At 37.2% G+C, this 18,308-nt stretch overlaps 1 protein-coding gene across 5 annotated transcripts in view; it reads right to left on the reverse strand.

Moving 5' to 3' along the window:
- Positions 1-14,564, reverse strand: part of LOC106081112 (protein spire) — a 222,303-nt gene extending 207,739 nt beyond the window's left edge. For 3 of the 5 annotated variants that reach the window (XM_059366142.1, XM_059366143.1, XM_059366138.1), the window contains exons 1-2: positions 10,686-10,790; positions 4,975-6,377 (exon numbers count right to left, since the gene is read on the reverse strand). In XM_059366142.1, coding sequence (XP_059222125.1) covers positions 4,975-5,803 — 829 coding nt within the window. In that variant the 5' untranslated portion in view covers positions 5,804-6,377; positions 10,686-10,790. Of the gene's footprint in view, positions 1-4,974; positions 6,378-6,527; positions 6,574-10,685; positions 10,791-14,476 lie in introns of those variants that run through there. The other 2 variants (XM_059366140.1, XM_059366141.1) reach the window with 2 other exon arrangements.
- Between the last annotated feature and the right edge of the window lie 3,744 nt (positions 14,565-18,308).

The following is an 18,308-nucleotide window of genomic DNA, read 5'->3' on the forward strand; positions in this document are numbered from 1 at the left end:
TTCAAATTGTCTAAGTGAGTCTGTAAAGGACTGCCACTCTTATCTAACCAAACCTAGAGAAAGCGCAGCGGAGCGGGCCCGGATCGGCTAGTCGTATATAAAAATTAAATGTTAAGCAAACTTTATGAAGAAATTAAATTTCCACAAATATTTCTATAGAAACAAAGTTCCAAGGAAAATGTCCATAAAAATAAAATGTTCAGAAAAGTTACTTAAAAAAGAAGCTTTTCAAAATTTCACTAAAAATTTCTTTTTTTTTAGAGTTCTTCACCAAGTATTTTTCTAAAAAAACGACAACCCTGTTCTTAAAATGGAAAGTCTTATCAAATGCATTGAAAGCAAAAGTACATATAGGCCGCTTCTGCATATGAAAATGAAAACGAAGATGAAGGCCAATATCCATGGCTTCATAATTGTCCCATTTACACAAAACAAAAACACACACAAAACAAAAAGACTAACAGACAACAAAACCCAAATTAAGCCAAATCTCATAAATCTTTCTTTTTGGGGGGAACAATTTTTTAAGTTAACGCACAACCAATGATGCAGCAGTCAATTCGCTGGGCAGCAGCATTCAAAGAAAAATGGAAGACAACAACTACAACAACAAGAAGAAGAATGACAACATTCACAACCAAAATAAAAACATTTATCATAAAAAAAGGGAAAGGTGTTGAACGTAGTGGGCCAATTGTTTCTTAGGAGGCTTACCATTGGATGGGTGCTGCATATTGGCTAACTGACGACTCGAGCAACATGTGTTAGCAACAGCAAGCTGTCTGCCTACTTTGTTAGCGCTTAATCAGCCGAAGAAAAGCCCTCAATTTATGATAATTTGTATTCTTTGATTTTTCTTCACAGCATAAGATGCTGTGGGAATTTTGTTAAAAAAAACAAAATTTGGAAGCGATAACATTGATTTTTTTTTAAATATTTTGTAACTGGAAAGTTGTTTTGTTTTTCAATTAATGTAAAAATTCTTTTGAGATAAAAGTGATAGTTGTTGTTTTTTTTTTAACAATAAGAGGTGCACAAGGTTTTGAACAGTGTAAACAAGAATCTGGTTGTTGTTTGTAAATATTTGTCATTTTTATTAGGGAGTCTCTTGTTACAATTGTAACACAAACAACTAAAAATTGAAACAAGAAAATATGTGCTAAGTGCAGTCGAGACGAATGTTGGGAACCCGCCACCATGGAGGATTCCACTAAAAATGTACACAAATGTACTTTGTGGAAGGGCACATGTGTTACTTTACGTACAAAATTTTGCTAAATCTGCCAAAAGTTGAAGCTTCTTGGGGCCTTGACATGTGACTAATCGGGAAATAGGGAACTACATCTTATATCAGTTTATGGACCATACTTACCAAGAATGTTGAGACATTACAGAACGCTACGTGCAAAATGTCAGCCAAATCGGACAAAAATTGCTGCTTCCAAGGGCTCAAAATCTCAAATCGGAAGATCAATTTTTACGGAAGTTATATTGAGTTAATTACCGATCTAGAACGTACTTGGCCCGATCAAAAACCACTACATGCTAAATTTTAGCTTAATTTGGATAATAATTGCGGCTTCTAGGAGGCCATGAAGTCAATTTGAAGGACCATTTTTTATATCCAAATCTTAAGCGATATGAAGCAATTTGCAATCGCTAATGACCAACATCAATAAGAAGCATCTGTATTAATCTTGGTTTTGTCTCATTTTGCTTGAAATATAGGAGATGGGAAATTAACGATAGTATCGATACTATCGATATTTATTATTAAAACTATCGAAAATATCGAATGTTGCGATCATCGATATATCGAAGTGGTCCATCCTAGGAAACATCCGTATCAAATGAAAAGTATTGTTGAGAAGATTACGAATATGCTAAAACATGTCTAAAAATTGGACCCGGGAAGGACCTACGAGGTCTTGAGAATTTTACCCATTTGCTCCAAAAACGGACTTCGAGGTCGTAAACTTGCTTTTTTCGTATAGACTCAAAAAGGGCCAAACTGATTTCTTTGAAATTTTCACAGATTATGTAGGTTTGACCGGAAGGAGCAATAGGCTATATAATTTTTTTTATACCTCTTCCGATATTCAAAAAGGGGTGGACCCTCATTTTATCCCAAAATTACCCCCCAAATATAAAAGTGGACCGATCGGGATAGTAGGGGAATCAAATGAAAGGTATTCAGGATTAGAGTATGAATTTCATATTAAAATTAGGGTCCAAGTAACTGGGGGCCGCCCCAATCCCAAAACACCCTAAAATAGGTTTATTGGACGAGCTTGACAATATGGGACTCAAATAAAAGGTATTCGCGAGTAGATTACTAATATATTCATGAAGAAAGAATAAGCTATATAATTTGTTGATATCGGAAGGGGGCGGACCCTCCGCCGTTACCCCGAAAAGAACACCCAAAATCAAAAGTGCACGATCAAATCAAATGAAAGGTATTGCAGAGTAGAACATGGAGTATCCCAACCCCAAAACTGCCCCCAATTACCCATTAAAACAAAGGGGGATCAAGTGATAGATATTTATGAGTGGTCAAGATTGTGCTCAAGTGGCAGATGGGTTGTGGCTCACAGCACACTATGTAATTTAATTAATTTAGGTACAAAAACCAATGTAGGCCGCCATACCCCCAAAATTGCTACCAAAACACTACCCAAATCGGTCATGTTTGCCGACTATGGAAATATGGGGTTCAAATGAAAGTTATTTGGGAGTAGACCACGAATCAGATCAGGGGACATCCCACCCCCATAACAAACTAGAAATAGAACATATTTGTTGACTCTTGCAATAAGGGGTTTAAATAATAGGTATTTGAGATTGGAAAACGAATTTAATATCCAATTTTGAGGCCAATGGCAATATGCGGTTCATATAAATGATATATGAGAGAAGAGCACGATACCGATGTTGTTGTAACCACATTTTCATGTAGAGGTGACGGTTCCCGTCAAGCTCCTGTAGAAGAGCAAGCTCGTTCTGGTCCAAAGCACCGATCGCCGCGGGAACGGGGTGGCCATTGGTTATTGGAATTCGTCAATAGCACGCCTTGTCATATTAAGCAACGTAGGCACTCAGTATTTGTTCAAAAGCCGGTGCCGCCCGACCTCTCACTGAGACTCTACACTCGATCCCGCAAATACATCTACTCCATATGGAGCATTCAACTATCCGCAACCTTTGGACGCGCCCGGTAGCTCGCAGCTAAACTTCTCGTGACAGCAATGAACACCACACAGATCGGAACTCAATGTTCCAGCTATCCCGTGCCGGCACGATATATTTTCAGGCCTAAGGGTTTTGAGGAACACCCCAATTCCCAAAAGATCCCTAAATCGGACATCATCTTACATCCAAACATAAACCTCCGAGCCATACACCAATAAAGATCATATAGGATTCAGATAAAGGCATTTATATTGTTGTACTGTTGTTGTGTCGAAGCATGGTATTCCCTAAAAGCTCTTTAATTGTCGAAAATAATTATTTAAAGGATAAATTTGCTCCATACAAAGTAAAAGAAGGCGGAGAGGGCCTTATTCAGCTAGTTTTCCATAAAAATAAAATTTTTAAAAAATTTCCAAAAAAATTTACTTAAAATTAATGTTTTTTTTTTATATATCCATTAGAAAACAAAATCTTAAGAAAATTTTGCTAGAAAGGTTCCTTCTTTAAAAATAATTTCTGTTAAAATAAAAAAATGTTTACAGAAATAAAATATTGGAAATTTTTCTTTAAAACTAAAATTTGGACAAAATTTTCTTAGAAAAATTTGATATTTTTTTTTAGAAATTAAAATCGGACCAATTTTCTATGGAAAATTTTAAAAAATATATATTTGGTAATTTGTCAACATATAATTAATAATAGTAAGAAATAAAGTATGTATAAGAAAAATTTTAGTAAAATTTTTTATCGAGCTATTTTTGTGTAGCAAAAATGGACCTGAAACTCTTATTAAAATACATCTATTTAAACATAATGTTTTTTCCTTATTTCTCCCAAAAGAGAAGTAGTCGAAAATAATGGCCACCAAGTGGGGTAAGCCTACAGAAAAGGGTTTAAACTGCTGTTTTTTCGTACAATTGCAACTCTGGCCGTTGGTACACCAAAAACGGCTTCCCCTGGCTACTTAACTTTTATGCGCTCAATTAAAGCATTTTTTCCCTATTGACACATTGAATTTTGTTTTGGCTAACCTATTAATTTCATGACATATTTATTCGATAACCGTTATTTTGTTGTTGTTGTAGATGAAGAACTCCACGGGTCAATCCGGTACGCACAACCGGCTGACATGGGATTGACTGTTATTTTGTCCTTTATAACTGTTCCTCATTTCTTAAAAGTTATCCCAACCGTCTTTTTTGCTCCATTTCCTCTGGTAGAGCCATTCGAAGTTTTGTGGGGTCTTCAAGGTCGTAGCCCCACTTGTAAACCATATACGTGCACCATACAATGTACAGAAAAATATATGTCGCCATTTGATAAAACTTTTCAAACATTCAATCAAATGTTTATCAATTTTTGATAAAAAAAAAAATATTGATAGTCGGTACCTATTTAATAAAAATATTTGATGCTTTTTGTAAATGTTTGATAAACTTTTTCAATGAATTGCAGCAATGTTTTATCAATATCAAGTTTTAATAAACTTTTTAGTAATATTTTATCAATATTTCACAAAAATAAAATTTTCATCAAAATTTTTGTGATGCATTTTTTCTTTGTTATTTGGCAACCCTATAAAGTTGACATCTTTACATACATAACCACTTTTAATTTGCTCAAGTTTTATTAATTCGCCTACAGCGTTCAAAACTCTGAAGACCCTTGGTCAGCTCATATTCGAGACATTTTCAAAACTGCCATTTATATTTTCTTCCTCTATATATCTTCCTAGTTCTTCATTTTTTTTGTTAAACAAAAATCAAACAAATCTTCACTTACCACTTTGATCTGCCTCTTGGGCCTGTTCACGCTGCTGTATTGCCTGCTGACGTTTGTTGCGCTCCAACTCACTCCAGCTGCAATGTACACTGCCATCACGATGCAAACTCATATTGTCCATGCATTCGGGTATTTCCAATTCATTGAAAACATAACGTTTGACGCTGGCCGCCACCCGCCTATACAGCGATATAAACTGATATAGCAAAGCCCAGGCCTGCTCCTCGGAGAGGGGAGCCTTAAAAGATTCCAAAATATTCTTGACATTGACACAGTCCTTGGGATTGCTGCAATTGTATATAGAGGGCGGGGGTAGGGGAAGTGTAGAAACAGAGCAGATGCCCAGCTGATTTTTGGTGTTGCTGTTGGTGGTGATTTCATTTGGCTCAAGTTCACCACCACTTTTGGAAAGCAACAGCTCTTCGTTGGCGCTATCCGGGGAGGTGGAAAGGAAACCCTCTTCACCATCTGAAGTTTGCAATAATTTTGGGCATTTAATGTTGCCATTGCTGCGGCTGCCATAGATAACTTTGGCTGCTAGATTGTTGCTGCTGCTGCTGTTGGAGGAGCAATTCATTATTTTAGAGTCATTATTATTGTTGTTGTTGTTGCTGCTTGAGCATTCATGAGCGCCTGCGTCATTTGTAGTGGTGTTAAGCATTTGCTGATTCTGCTCGGGAGTGACGAAAGTGGAAGGAGGATATTTGCCAGCTTCTAATTCGCCTCCTCCACCTTCATCTACGGTTTGATCTTTGCCATTCTGACTTATGTTGCTTTGTTGCTGCGGCTTGATGGGATCGCCAAAATTTTCTTGGATTTCTGTGGTCATTTTGGTGCTAAATGTCTGTCGTCTGGTGGTAATTAAGTTAAGATTCTAAGTAACACAAACAATGAACTATGGACGTTTTGCACTTCTTTTTTTTCACACTCAACATTCAGTTACAAGACAATGACAGTAGTGGGGCTCCTCCATTTAAAATGGATTTTCTTCTTTTTATTCACTCTTGTGGTGGTCGAAAGGTCAACACCACAAAGCATTGAAACAAAATTTTAATACCTAGTTTTCTTTTGTTGTTGTTTGTTTGTTTATCTCAATTAAAACTGTTTGCGAAAAAACACTGGTTCTCACTACAGTGACACTAGATTGTTGTTGTTGTTATTTTTAGGGTATTTGCGTTCCGGCTTGTTGGGGGGTCAGATTTTTTTTTTATTTTTTTTTTAGTTGATGTCAAAAAACAAACGGAACATAGAGACATAAAAACGCGCCACAAACATAAAACACACGTACGGACAACGTAACACAGATGATTTGATTTATATTTGTTGTAATTGTTTCTTGTTGTTGTTGTTTTTGTTATCAACACTGGAATTTTTCCGATTCACTTAATTGGTTTGACATTAATCTGAAAAAGATAGAGAGTGAACCACAAAAGGAATCACAATAAGTAGGTAACGACAATGATTGGCAATGGTTGAGTGTTACAATAAATTAATTTTTGCACTTTTTTATTTTGTTTCTTGGTGTTCTTAATATAGAAAAAAATAACACGCACTTCGTTCTTCGTTTGGGAATAAACTTTGAAATAATTGAGCACAGAGCTATGGAGAGAAACTGTCATCAGCATGACTGTTAGTTTGATTTGTGTGAGGTGAGATTAAAAGGGTTGCCAAAGCATTATTCAAAGTGCTTAAAAGGACACGATTATCAAGGTAAGCAATATAAAGTTTGTAGAGGAAATATCGCGAAAAAGCATGCAGGTGGCTTGAATAAAATGTCGTTTTTGGTTTTCGGGCCTAAGGGATGTTGTTGGAACTCCCAGAAATTGCACTTACAATAATTTTGAATAATTGCAAGCAGAGAGAAGATAATGCCACCATAATTAATGGCTTTTGGTTTTGGTATTCGCGATGTGTGATTCATTGATTTATACTTTATTTCGAGATTGACTTAAAAATCTCAAAATTGCGATTCGGTTACACCTTTTTGATAAAAAATACTGTACCACTATTCCTGACAGAACCGGTTGGAACTACGATATCCCTTGGCAATAGAAGTTACATAGACCCCCATACGGATGGTTCCAAACTAAACGAACTGGTGGGCTTTGGGGTGTACTTTAAAGATCTAGAACTGGCTATATCGAAAAGAAAAAGTTACCCGACCACTGCAGTGTGTATCAAGCAGAGATCCTTGCAATTAAGGAAGTGGTGGAATGGCTGAGATATAATGTCATTACGACGATTGGCATAAATATCTTTTCAGACAGCCAGGCAGCCATTAAAGAATGTATTTCTGAACACAAAAACCGCGCTCGACTGTCGCAGATCTCTCAACGAGATGGCTGAACAGTTCAAAATTCACCTGTTCTGGGTGCCGGGCCACAGAGATATCCCAGGGAATTCTTAAGCAGACGCAGGGAATTCTTACACATTCCAGGGATACTGGAATCTGTGGGTTTGCCTCCAGCGACATGTAAGCTAAGTTTTCATGACCAGGCCCTAAGGACAACGAATGATAGATGGTCACAAAGAGGTGGCTGTGAGCATTCCAAACTATGTGGCCTAATCTAGACTTGAAGAGGTCTACTGCTTTGCTGTCATTGGCAAGAACAGACGTCTCAGTCATTGTGTCCGTCATGACAGGTCACTGTCTAATCGGAAAACATGCTAACAGACTGAAGGTTGCCAGCTACGACTTTTGCAGAAGCTGTGAGGACATGGAAGAAGAAGAGACTATAGAACACTTTCTGTGTGTGTGTGTCCTGCACTAGGAGTTAGAAGGAGTTCCACTTTAAGTTCTCATTTCTTTAAGAACCTGTTTAATTAAGCGGATGTGAATGCAAGTTCGCAATTTATTGGGTTTTTTAAAGCGATTTGGATGGTTCAACGGCAGGAACTAGAAGGCATCTTCCTTCTTCGGTACCTGTGGTATCACAATGGACGAAAACGTCTAAGTGAGTCTTATGGCAGACTGCCACTTAAACCTAACCTACACCTTGGGAGTATTTATTGGGCGACTAGAATTTTTTATTTTTTTGAAATTCGCTTAAAATAGCTGGCTTTTGAAATTTTTAGATTTTTACAATTTGCTTTCCACTTTAATGTCATCTCATAAACCAATCAATGGAGAAGCGAAGCGTGCCGGGAGGTATGATAGTTTCTGCATTAAATTTTGGTTATTTTACATTTTATTTCTATAGAAAATTTTGTCAAATTTTGTCTTTATTCTACCTTTGATGCTGAACTATGGGTTCGAATCCTGGCGAAAACATCAAACCTTAAATCTAGCCTGACCTTACCTACACCTTGGCAGTATTTATTGAGCGACTAGAATTTTTAATTTTTTTGAAATTCGTTTAAAATAGCTGGCTTATGAAATTCGTAGATTTTTACAATTTGCTTTCCACTTTAATGTCATCTCGTAAACCAATCAATGGTGTAGCGAAGCGTGCCGGGAGGTATGATAGTTTCTGCATTAAATTTTGGTTATTTAACATTTTTTTCTATCAAAAATTTTGTCAAATTTTTTCTTTATTCCACCTTTGATGCAGAACTATGGGTTCGAATCCTGGCGAAATCATCAAAAAGATGTTCGGCGATGATCATCTATGTTCTGATATTCTGGAGGCATTTGTGAGGTTCTATGACATAGCAAACTCGTAAAAATTTCTCCCCAAAATGGAGTCGCTATTCAAAGGAGGGCCCTTATACTCTTAAACTCGAATCGAACAGCACTCAGTGATATTTAAAAAGTGTGTCCCGTATGGAATGTTCATGTCCGCCATTGGCTAATGCAAGGTTCATCATTCTATTCTAAATAATCCATTTTTACAAAATATTTCCTAAAATAAGGGAATTTTTGTTAAGACTTTTAGGGAATTTGGCTTTAGGGGTCATATTCCTACAAAACTTTTTTTTAATGCCTTTTAACTTTAATCAACCGGAAGGTTATTTATGGATTTAGTGACTCAAAACAGTTTAGTACAAAATTTGATTATAGTTATCATAATTCCGGCATTCTATTTTTTCAAATCTTTTACTTTAGATTACTTTAATTTCTTGATATTGGTGCACAAAACACTGCAACTATAAAAATTTCCAAAAATTTTTGTACTTAAAAATCATATTACCCTATTCTTTTACATTAATTTACATAAAAATTTTTAAAAGCTTTGGTTTCCCTTTAAAACCCACTTTTTGTGTGCCTTCGTGGTATGCAAATCATACTTTAATCGTTTTAACCAAAAATCTCATATATTACTACATCTTACTAACCCATCCCAACATAATCTATGGCAACTCTGTTATTCTACGATGACACTTGTTTTATTATGATAACGGTAAATCTCTTCTCACGTGTCTACAAAACTATACCAAACCATAATTCGCAATGAGCAAGTAGACGAGTGTGTGTGAGTGAGTGTGTGAAATGCATGTCCGAGGCGCCACACCGAGAAACATAAACACAAAACGTGTATAAAACTAAGCCAACACGGCCCATGGCAACCAAAAAAGAACGACGAAAATAAACCAAAAACAACAAACAAACAAAAAAAAACGGCGAGACTATTTAAAACCCATAAAAAGCAATCAACGTCAGATACAAAAATAATAATAATTATTAGGTGCAGCACAGTGGTGTGTGCACCGTTCAATAATCCTACGCACATTTGAACGAACGAACGCTCCCCCTAAAAACGCATAAACACACAACAGACGAACTAACAGACACAGGTGGTAAGTATCTTCTCTTTAGCTGTGTAATCCGAAAAAAAAAAACAAACGAAGAAGAAGAAAAATGAAACTGGTTCCCAATTGCAAGTTGCAATGAATGTGGCGCATAGGTACTTTGAGCTTAGAACCCGTTTTGGCACACCATTAACCAGAAATGGATAACAGGTAGTTGCTGTTGGTTGCTATCTACACTTTTGCTACACTCGTAAATTCTTTTTTTTTAATTTTTTTAGTTTTTAAAGAAGTAATTGATGGGAATTTTATTTGCGGTGAATCCTTTTAAATTTGCTTTTGCTACGAGGATGTTAGTCAAGTTAGTCATAAAAAGAACAACCTTAAAAAATAAAAAAGGGAAGTTTGTTATGGGGTTGTTTCCGCACACTGACTCACACGAGTACACTTTTACACTTTGTTATGGAGGCCCGCCGGCCACTTGGCATTTTTGACCTTTTTTTTTTTCTAGCTACTCTTGGCTAAAAATCAATTTTTGGTGGCTTTTCTTTTGGTTGGTTTTTAAATTTTCGTTTCTTAATAACTATGTTCAGGCTTTTCACATTTTATTATTTAATCCCCGTTAAGAAATTCTGTTATTTCACCACATAGTTACTTGCAGCATTTACACATTGCACTTTTTTCTATACATTTCTAATTAGAATTTTCTTCATGCCATGCCCCACTCATTTTGCTTTATTTTAAAATTATTTTTTTCTTTTATTTTGTTAATTAACTCCACCGTAGCGTAACACGAAAAAAAGCATTTTATCGTTCTTGTTTTAGTTGTTACATTAATGAATGGACAAATATTCTTTTAGCTCACATTAGTGTCGAATGAAAAAAAAACCAACAACAATAAGCGGTTTGTATGTATTAATGAAATGTTGTTGTGTAGTTATTGTTTTATATTTAAACACATTTTATTAATTATTTTTTTTACTTTTATCACATTTTTGTTTTTATATATGTATTAACTAACTTACAACAAATCACAAATCGAATCGCATCGAATAACCGAATAACGAATAACATAACAATAACTTTCCCGGCATTTCCGCTCTAACATTTTAATGTCACGAAATTCAAACTCAAACTGAATTGTGAAATGTAATGCGGCAATGTGAATACTGTAATGCTAAGAGAAACGAATGAGAGATTGCAAGACCTCTGTTGTTCTCTCTGTTTAATGCATGCTTCAAACAGCTGGAACAGAAGTACGAAGAACGATAACGGTGGACTCGCTGTTGTTAGATACATTAAACTCTCTGCTGTTGTATGCTACCCAACGCAATACATCACCGAGCAGAGCAGCTGCTGCGGCTACAGCAACGCTAACAGTGATGGCACAACTAATAGAGTGGACATTTTTCAGCATTTGCAATTAAAAGGCAAAATAACCTATGACAAGGTAAAATCGTGAAAAAATTTTTAAAACTCAAAACCAGGGTTGCCTTTTTTAGTAGAATCCTACCAAAATTGGTAGGATTTTATTCACTTGGTAGGCTGACCTCAGTTTTTGGTAGGTTTTTTCAATATACCAATATTAAGTTAATTATGGAAAAATCACCGTGGATTACCCAAAATTATTTCGTTTATTGTCGTTTCTGTGTATTCGTTTAAAGTTCGGAATAAAAACATGTCGGGGGGCAAACTACTGTAAATTTCAGGAATAAAAGTTAGTTCGGATATAGATTTAACTGGTACGTCTTCAATGTTAAAACAGGGCTATATGGCAGCTGCATAGAAATATGGTCAGACCTGGTCCATATTCAGATGTTGAGATCATGCAACTCATTGCAAACGAAAATGACTAATAAAAGCGCGTTTCTGGGATCAAACCCTTAAATAGAGAGATCTCTTTATCCAAGCCCATTGAAATCAGGACAAATTTACAACTTTTATGAGCTTCAAGTTTCTTATCGAGAGATCGGTGCAAAGAGCTCTATTTCAAGATATAGGTCATCTATAAACTTGAGGCTGTAGAGTGATTTCAACCAAAAAGGCGGTCGGACATCATCTATGAATATAACGACTATGTAGTATGTATGCTTTGTAGGATTGAAACTGAAAATTTTTTGATGTGTTGCAAATGAAATAACAAAATCGCCAATTCATCGGTGGTGGGTATAAAAACATATACCCCATTTTTGGCTTGTGGAACATTTGGTAGGTTTTGATCGGATTTGGTAGGATTTTTCTTAAATTTTGGTAGGAAATAATTTTATTGAGTGGCAGCACGGACCAAAACTGATCGAATCCTCTTCTAATGATTATTTGTTATTTCTGTCACATATAGACGTAACGTAGGCGCAGGTTGCGACTAAGGATTGTAGACTCATCAGTCTGTAATCGTTTTCCCCCAAAACCCTACAAAGACTGATAGATCTGAAATTGAGGGAGAGACTGACACCGGAGAACTTCAATGTGGGCACAACATGCATATCTCAAGTGTTGGTAGGTGGGAATGGCCCACGAAGAAGTGGTACGAAAGATCGAGACATCTTCCCATTTCAAGGAGTTTGCTATGGTGGAGTTCATGGATTTTGAGAGCGCATTTAACAATGTGGAGATAGCGTTGTTAGTCGCAGCATTGACCACTCGGGGGTCCACCCAAATATCTGCAAATGCAAATTTGCCCATTACCATTCCATAAAGGCACAGGGGCAAATTTCTCACATATCAGTTAGTGCTGTCCGATTTAAGCTCATCGAGGAACTTCCTCTTTTTATAGCTGAATCCGAACGGTGTGTCGCAGTGAGACACCTATTTGGGGGGATGTTTTTAAAAATGCCACCAACTTTAGGAGGCGATAACCACCGCTTTAAATTTGGATCCAAACTCAGGCGTTCAGCGTCATAGGCGGTCATTCTAACCTCTGCGATAAGGTGACCTCCACCCGAATATCTGCCGGTGTAGAAAAAATGCGTAACCTCGTAATATTTGCAGCGCGGATATAGGAAATTTCGCTCCGTTTTGGGGCAAAGGCCTTTGGTCCCTAAGTGACCAAAAAACGCCCCTGAGGAAGGGGGGAGTGGACCAACCAAGGCAATATGGGTATCAAGTGAAATCCACTGAATTTGAGTGAAATTCACGAAGTAGATTACGAATTTGCTACAACATGCCTAAAAATTGGAAAAGGAAAGAATCTACGCGGTCTTGAGAATTTTGCATCTTGTTAACATAGGCAATAAAGGTATCAATTGAAAAATATTCGCAAAATTAAAAAAACGTGCACAGTTCTACGGTCGAGCACTATGTTTCTGTTACTCGCCGCATCAGCAACATTACCACGGTTTTGCGACACCAACACGTTCACTATATTCGCACACAATTCCCTTGACTCACTTCCTCCGATTTTCCAATCTGGAATCTCCTTCAACTGGGATAAGCAGATCATCCAAATGTTAATTGAACCCATTTGTATAATTTTTTAATTACTGTATTTTCCCATCCCCGACAGAGCTGAGAGTACGCACTGTTATCATAAAACGGAAATCCACACACGAATTTTCAATGTTATAAGCTCTCTCTCTCTCTTCCTCTCTCATAACTGTGTTAATGATTCATGTTTAACAGATGTAAACAATGTCCACAACAGTGGTGTATTGCTTACCGGTTTTTTTGACTGTTGCATAGGAATAGGAATACGCATATAAAGCACAGTGACTACATATATAATAAAATGAGGAATGCAATCGTATTTAATTCTAGTCATTCCGTTTGTAGCATCTAGTCATTCCGTTTTTAACATCTCGAAATATTATTATATATTCTTGATGGTATTAACATTCTAAGTCAACATAGCCATGTCCGCATGTGGAAATCATTGTAACGGTCGATCGAGTAAAGATATCCGCTTGTAAGTTTGCACAGATATTTCGTATTCATATAGAATGGTTGTTGATTACAAATGGGCCACATTGGTTCCGGTTTAGATGAAGCTCCCATATTAAATTGTCGTTCGATTTCACTTATTGAGCCTTAGCACTCAAAATTTTTGTCTGATCGGGCTGAAATTTGGTACAATGTATTTCGATGCGACATCCAACATCCTTGGTAAGCATTTTCGGAATCAGTCTATATAACAAGATATTGCTCCCATACAAACTGATTCCCGATTTGAGAATTGAGCTCACCAAAGAAAACCTTTTTCTTCACTTAAACGTTTTTTTAGGGATTATTTTTAAATTCTTTTAAAACACAAACTACAAAATATATTTCCTTCTGTTTTTTAGAATTTTTATACTTTCCATATTTTTACAAAAATTTTCCTTGTCTATATTCGTACTTCCCCTTCTACTATCGATCGGACAAAATATCTTTATAATAGCTTAAAACATAAAAATCATTACTATAGCTAGCTTTTAACGTCTTATTATTTAATACACGTTAAGAAGTTATCTTATTGCACCACACACTTGCAGCATTTACACATCGCACTTTTTTCTACATATTTCTAATTAGAATTTTCTTCATACCATGCCCCACTCATTTTGCTTTATTATTAAAATACTTTTTTTCTCTTGTTAATTAATTCCACAGTAGCGTGAAAACAGTATTTTTTCATTCTTGTTTTTGTTGTTCTATTAAAGAATGGACCAATATTTTTGAGCGGTGAATAAAAAAAAACAAAAAAAAAATAAGCGGTGTATATGTATTAATGAATTAGTTACACTTTCCAATGTTGTTGTGTAGACAGTTACATATGTAACATTTTTTTTATTAGTTTTTTCTAATTTATTAACTGTTTTTATATATTTATTAACTAACTTACAACAAATCATAAATCGAATCGCACCGAATAACCGAGTACCGAATACCTGTACCGAACTGTTTCCTGGCGTTTCCGTTCTAACATTTTATTGTCACGAAAATCAAACTCAAACTGAATTGATGCCTTGTGAAATGTAAAATACGGCAATCTGAATACTGTAATGCTAAAAGAAACGAATGAGAGACCTCTGTAGTTTTCTCTGTTTGGTGTACACTGCAAACAGCTGTAGCAGAAGTACGAGGAACGATAACAGTGGACTCTCTGTTGTTGGACACATTTAACTCTCTGCCGTTGTATGCTCACCAACACAATACATCACCGAGCAGAGCAGCAGCTGCGGCATCAGTAACGCTAACAGTGACGGTACAACTAATAGAGTTGACATTTCTCAGCAAGGTAAAATCATGAAAAAATTATTGTTAAAAACATGACTGCTCGAGTTCACTGCTAATGATTCCTTGTTATTACTGTCACATATAGTTGTAAAGTAGCGCATGTCGAGACTAATCGTTTTCACCCAAATTACTGCAACCACTGATAGATCTGAAGGTGAACTTCAATGGGGACAGAAAACTCATACCTTGAATCTAGGCGTTCAGCGTCATAGGCGGACATGTTAACCACTGCGCTACAATGGCCTCCATCCGAATATATGCCGGTGGAGGAAAAATACGCAACGCGGCAATTTTCAGCGCAGATTTGGAAAATTATCTGGGCAGGTGAGAAGAGAACGCCCCAAGCAGGGATCTTGTCGCATAATGGCATATGCTGACGAGGTGACAAGGGAGACAATCGAGGTGGGCCACGAAGAATGGCTTGGCGATTAACCCAATAAAAACAGAATTTGTGCTCTTCAATCGGAGATATGACACCGGATTTTAGACTCACGTCTTTGGAGGGATCTCTCTGAAGTTGACGAAGGAGGCAAAATATCTTGGTCTCCCGTAGATGATTTATTGGATGTACACGACCATTGTGGCAGCAGTGCTGCCGTTTAGAGCACTGGTATGGTGGAAAGCAGAGGATGGGAGGATTCGTGCCAGAAGTTACAAAGGAAGGCCCGCTTTGGAAACACGGAGCCGATATGGTCGACACTGCAGGCAAGGTTGGAGACGATGTTGATATTGCAAAATATTGTGGTCTATATTCGACGTTGCCCCAGCTATTGGGTCTATGTACCGGAATGACCTTGCTTCCCAATGCATACTTGCCAAGGTTCGCTAACTCCACATATGATCTTCAGGATTCGCTTTCCTGGTAGAAATGATTGGGAGAAGGATGCTGAGTTTGAGTAGATGTGGAAGTGTGAATGTCTCAGATTATGTGGCATCGCGACCGATTTAGAATAGGATCTTTAGTATGCGCTTTCCTGGAGCAAAAGGGCGAAGACCTGTGGAGTACTGTGTTTGAACAGGATGAGACCTGGGTATTCCAAAATAGAATCAATAATGGGTTTGGCGGGACTACTCCGAGATACTCGACATCGGTTTGTCAAGAAGACTGTCGGACCAATGTACGGTCTTTCAGGCAGAGGTGTGTGCCAGAGGTCAGGATTTATGTGGACAGTATGGCGACGGTCAAGGCCATGGACCCAAGGACATCTGGTTCGAAGACCGTGGCGTAGTGTTCGGAATCCCTAAATAAACTTCGGGCATAATACCTAGCGCTAACATGGATTACCGAACACGATGGTATTCTGGGACTGACTAATATGGTATTCTGGTGGACTCAATGCCATAAAACGCTCCACCACATCGAACGAATCGGTCGCCCATCTTGTATATGTTATTTGTCGAACTACGCAACATAGTAAAGGGATAGTCTTTGCGGAGTCTATGGTGAGGTGGGAGTCACTGAACACTATTACGGAAATCCCGCACAATGATTACTGCAAAAAATATGATGAAAAAGATGAGGTCGAAAATTAGCTTTTTAATGAGAAGTTTTCCATCTTAAGGAGGTTGGTTTTTTTCCGATGTGACCTATATTGCAAGGTTGTCTTTTGTATATCTTTTCTGATACGATGGTAACCGGTATGGTTTCTTGCTTTGTTCATGGGCTAATGGGATGAAGGTGGGAGTAGTTCGTAAAATTGTTGGATAGTCGAGGTGACGAATGTCGACCAACGCCGCCATATACAAAAATACTAATGAGTAGAAAAAAAATCACATATAAGTAAAAATTCGACCAGGCTGAATTAAAACTTAACGCGCGTTTGTTAATAAAAATATTTTGACTTTAGTTATGTTTTTTTTTTTTTTTTTTTTGAGATTCCCGACTGATCGTGATTTATAATATTGGGTTCCCCGACTTTTTGCTTTGAGAACCTGACAAGCCTAGGCCTCCGAATATCCATAGCAATCTGGAATTTTCTTCAACTGGGATGAGCAGGTCATTCATATACAAGCTGTTCTTAAGGGACTTAACCATAATTATTATTAAACTCCGATTTATATAATTTTTTTAATTACTGCATTTTCCCATCCCATTTCCCCATCTGACAAAGCTGAGAGTATGACGCACTGTTATCTTGAAACGGAAGCCCACTCTCCAAGATTCAAAATGATATGCTCTCTTTTTTATAACGCTGTTAATCATTCATCTTTAACAGATGTAAACAATGTTCATAACAGTGGTGTATTGCTTACCGGTTTATTTTGCTGTTGCATTGTGGGGTATGTTCAAATTGTGTGGGGAACAGCTGATGAGAAATATAACAAAGCAAAAGCGGCTGCAAATCAAAATAAATGTGGAATGCAAGCGAAATTAATTATACACACTACCATAGGATGGGCGAAAACTAATAATGATAGACAATCCGTTTGTAGCACCTCTAAATATTTTTATATTTATATTCTTGATGGTCTTGACATTCTAAGTCGATATAACCATGTCCGTCTGTGGAAATCATTATAGCAGTCAAGCTAATAAAGATATCCGAAATTTGGCACAGCTATTTTTTATTGACATAGCACTGTTGGTGATTAGAAATGGCCCATATTGGTTCCGATTTGGACGCAACTCCTATATTAAATGGTTCTTCGATTTGACTTTTTTAACCCTAGAACTCAAAACTTTTGTCCGATCTGGCTGAAATTTTGCATGTTGTGTTTCGTTGCGACTTCCAAAATCTCTGGTAAGCATAGTCGAAATCGGTCTATAACTAGATATAGCTCCCATATAAACCAATTCCCGATTTGAGAACTGCAGCTCCTGGAAGACAGAATTGTTATCCGATTTGACGTAAATTTTACACATAGAGTTCTATTACGACATTCAAGAATCGAGACAATTATGGGCTGAATCGGTGCATAGCCTGATACGAGTATAGCTTCCACATAATCGGATTTCCTGAGTTAGGTCTTGAGCCCCTGGAAATCTCAATTTTTTTCCGATTTTGCTGAAATTTTGCACGTAGAGTTTTGTTATGACCTTCAACAACCATTGTAAGTATGATCTGATGGGCTGAATGGAGCGCGAAGGGATGGATGGGGGGCGAATGCTGTTTTTGAGGAGAATGGGACGTTGATCTTTGGGTGTAAACTACGACGCACTCAATATCGGTATGTCTCTGAGACTACCGGCACGTTCCTTCAGGTAGAGGTCTGTGCCATTACAGTAGCCGCAAGAAAAATTCTGGTAAGGGATCTAGGTCATGTTTTGAAGGCAATCACGGTGGTACACGCAAACCGGGACGATCAAAAGCCCGATGGAAAAATCATGTGGTGAAAGACATCACGAAACTTGGTGTTTCAGATTGTTGCGGAAGCGCAGAAGATGGAGGCGCTTAGAACATTAATCTAAGTTTGGCTGGTAAGGGACCTATCGCCGT

This window comes from Stomoxys calcitrans, chromosome 3 (genome assembly GCF_963082655.1).
Source record: "Stomoxys calcitrans chromosome 3, idStoCalc2.1, whole genome shotgun sequence".
NCBI lineage: Eukaryota > Metazoa > Arthropoda > Insecta > Diptera > Muscidae > Stomoxys > Stomoxys calcitrans.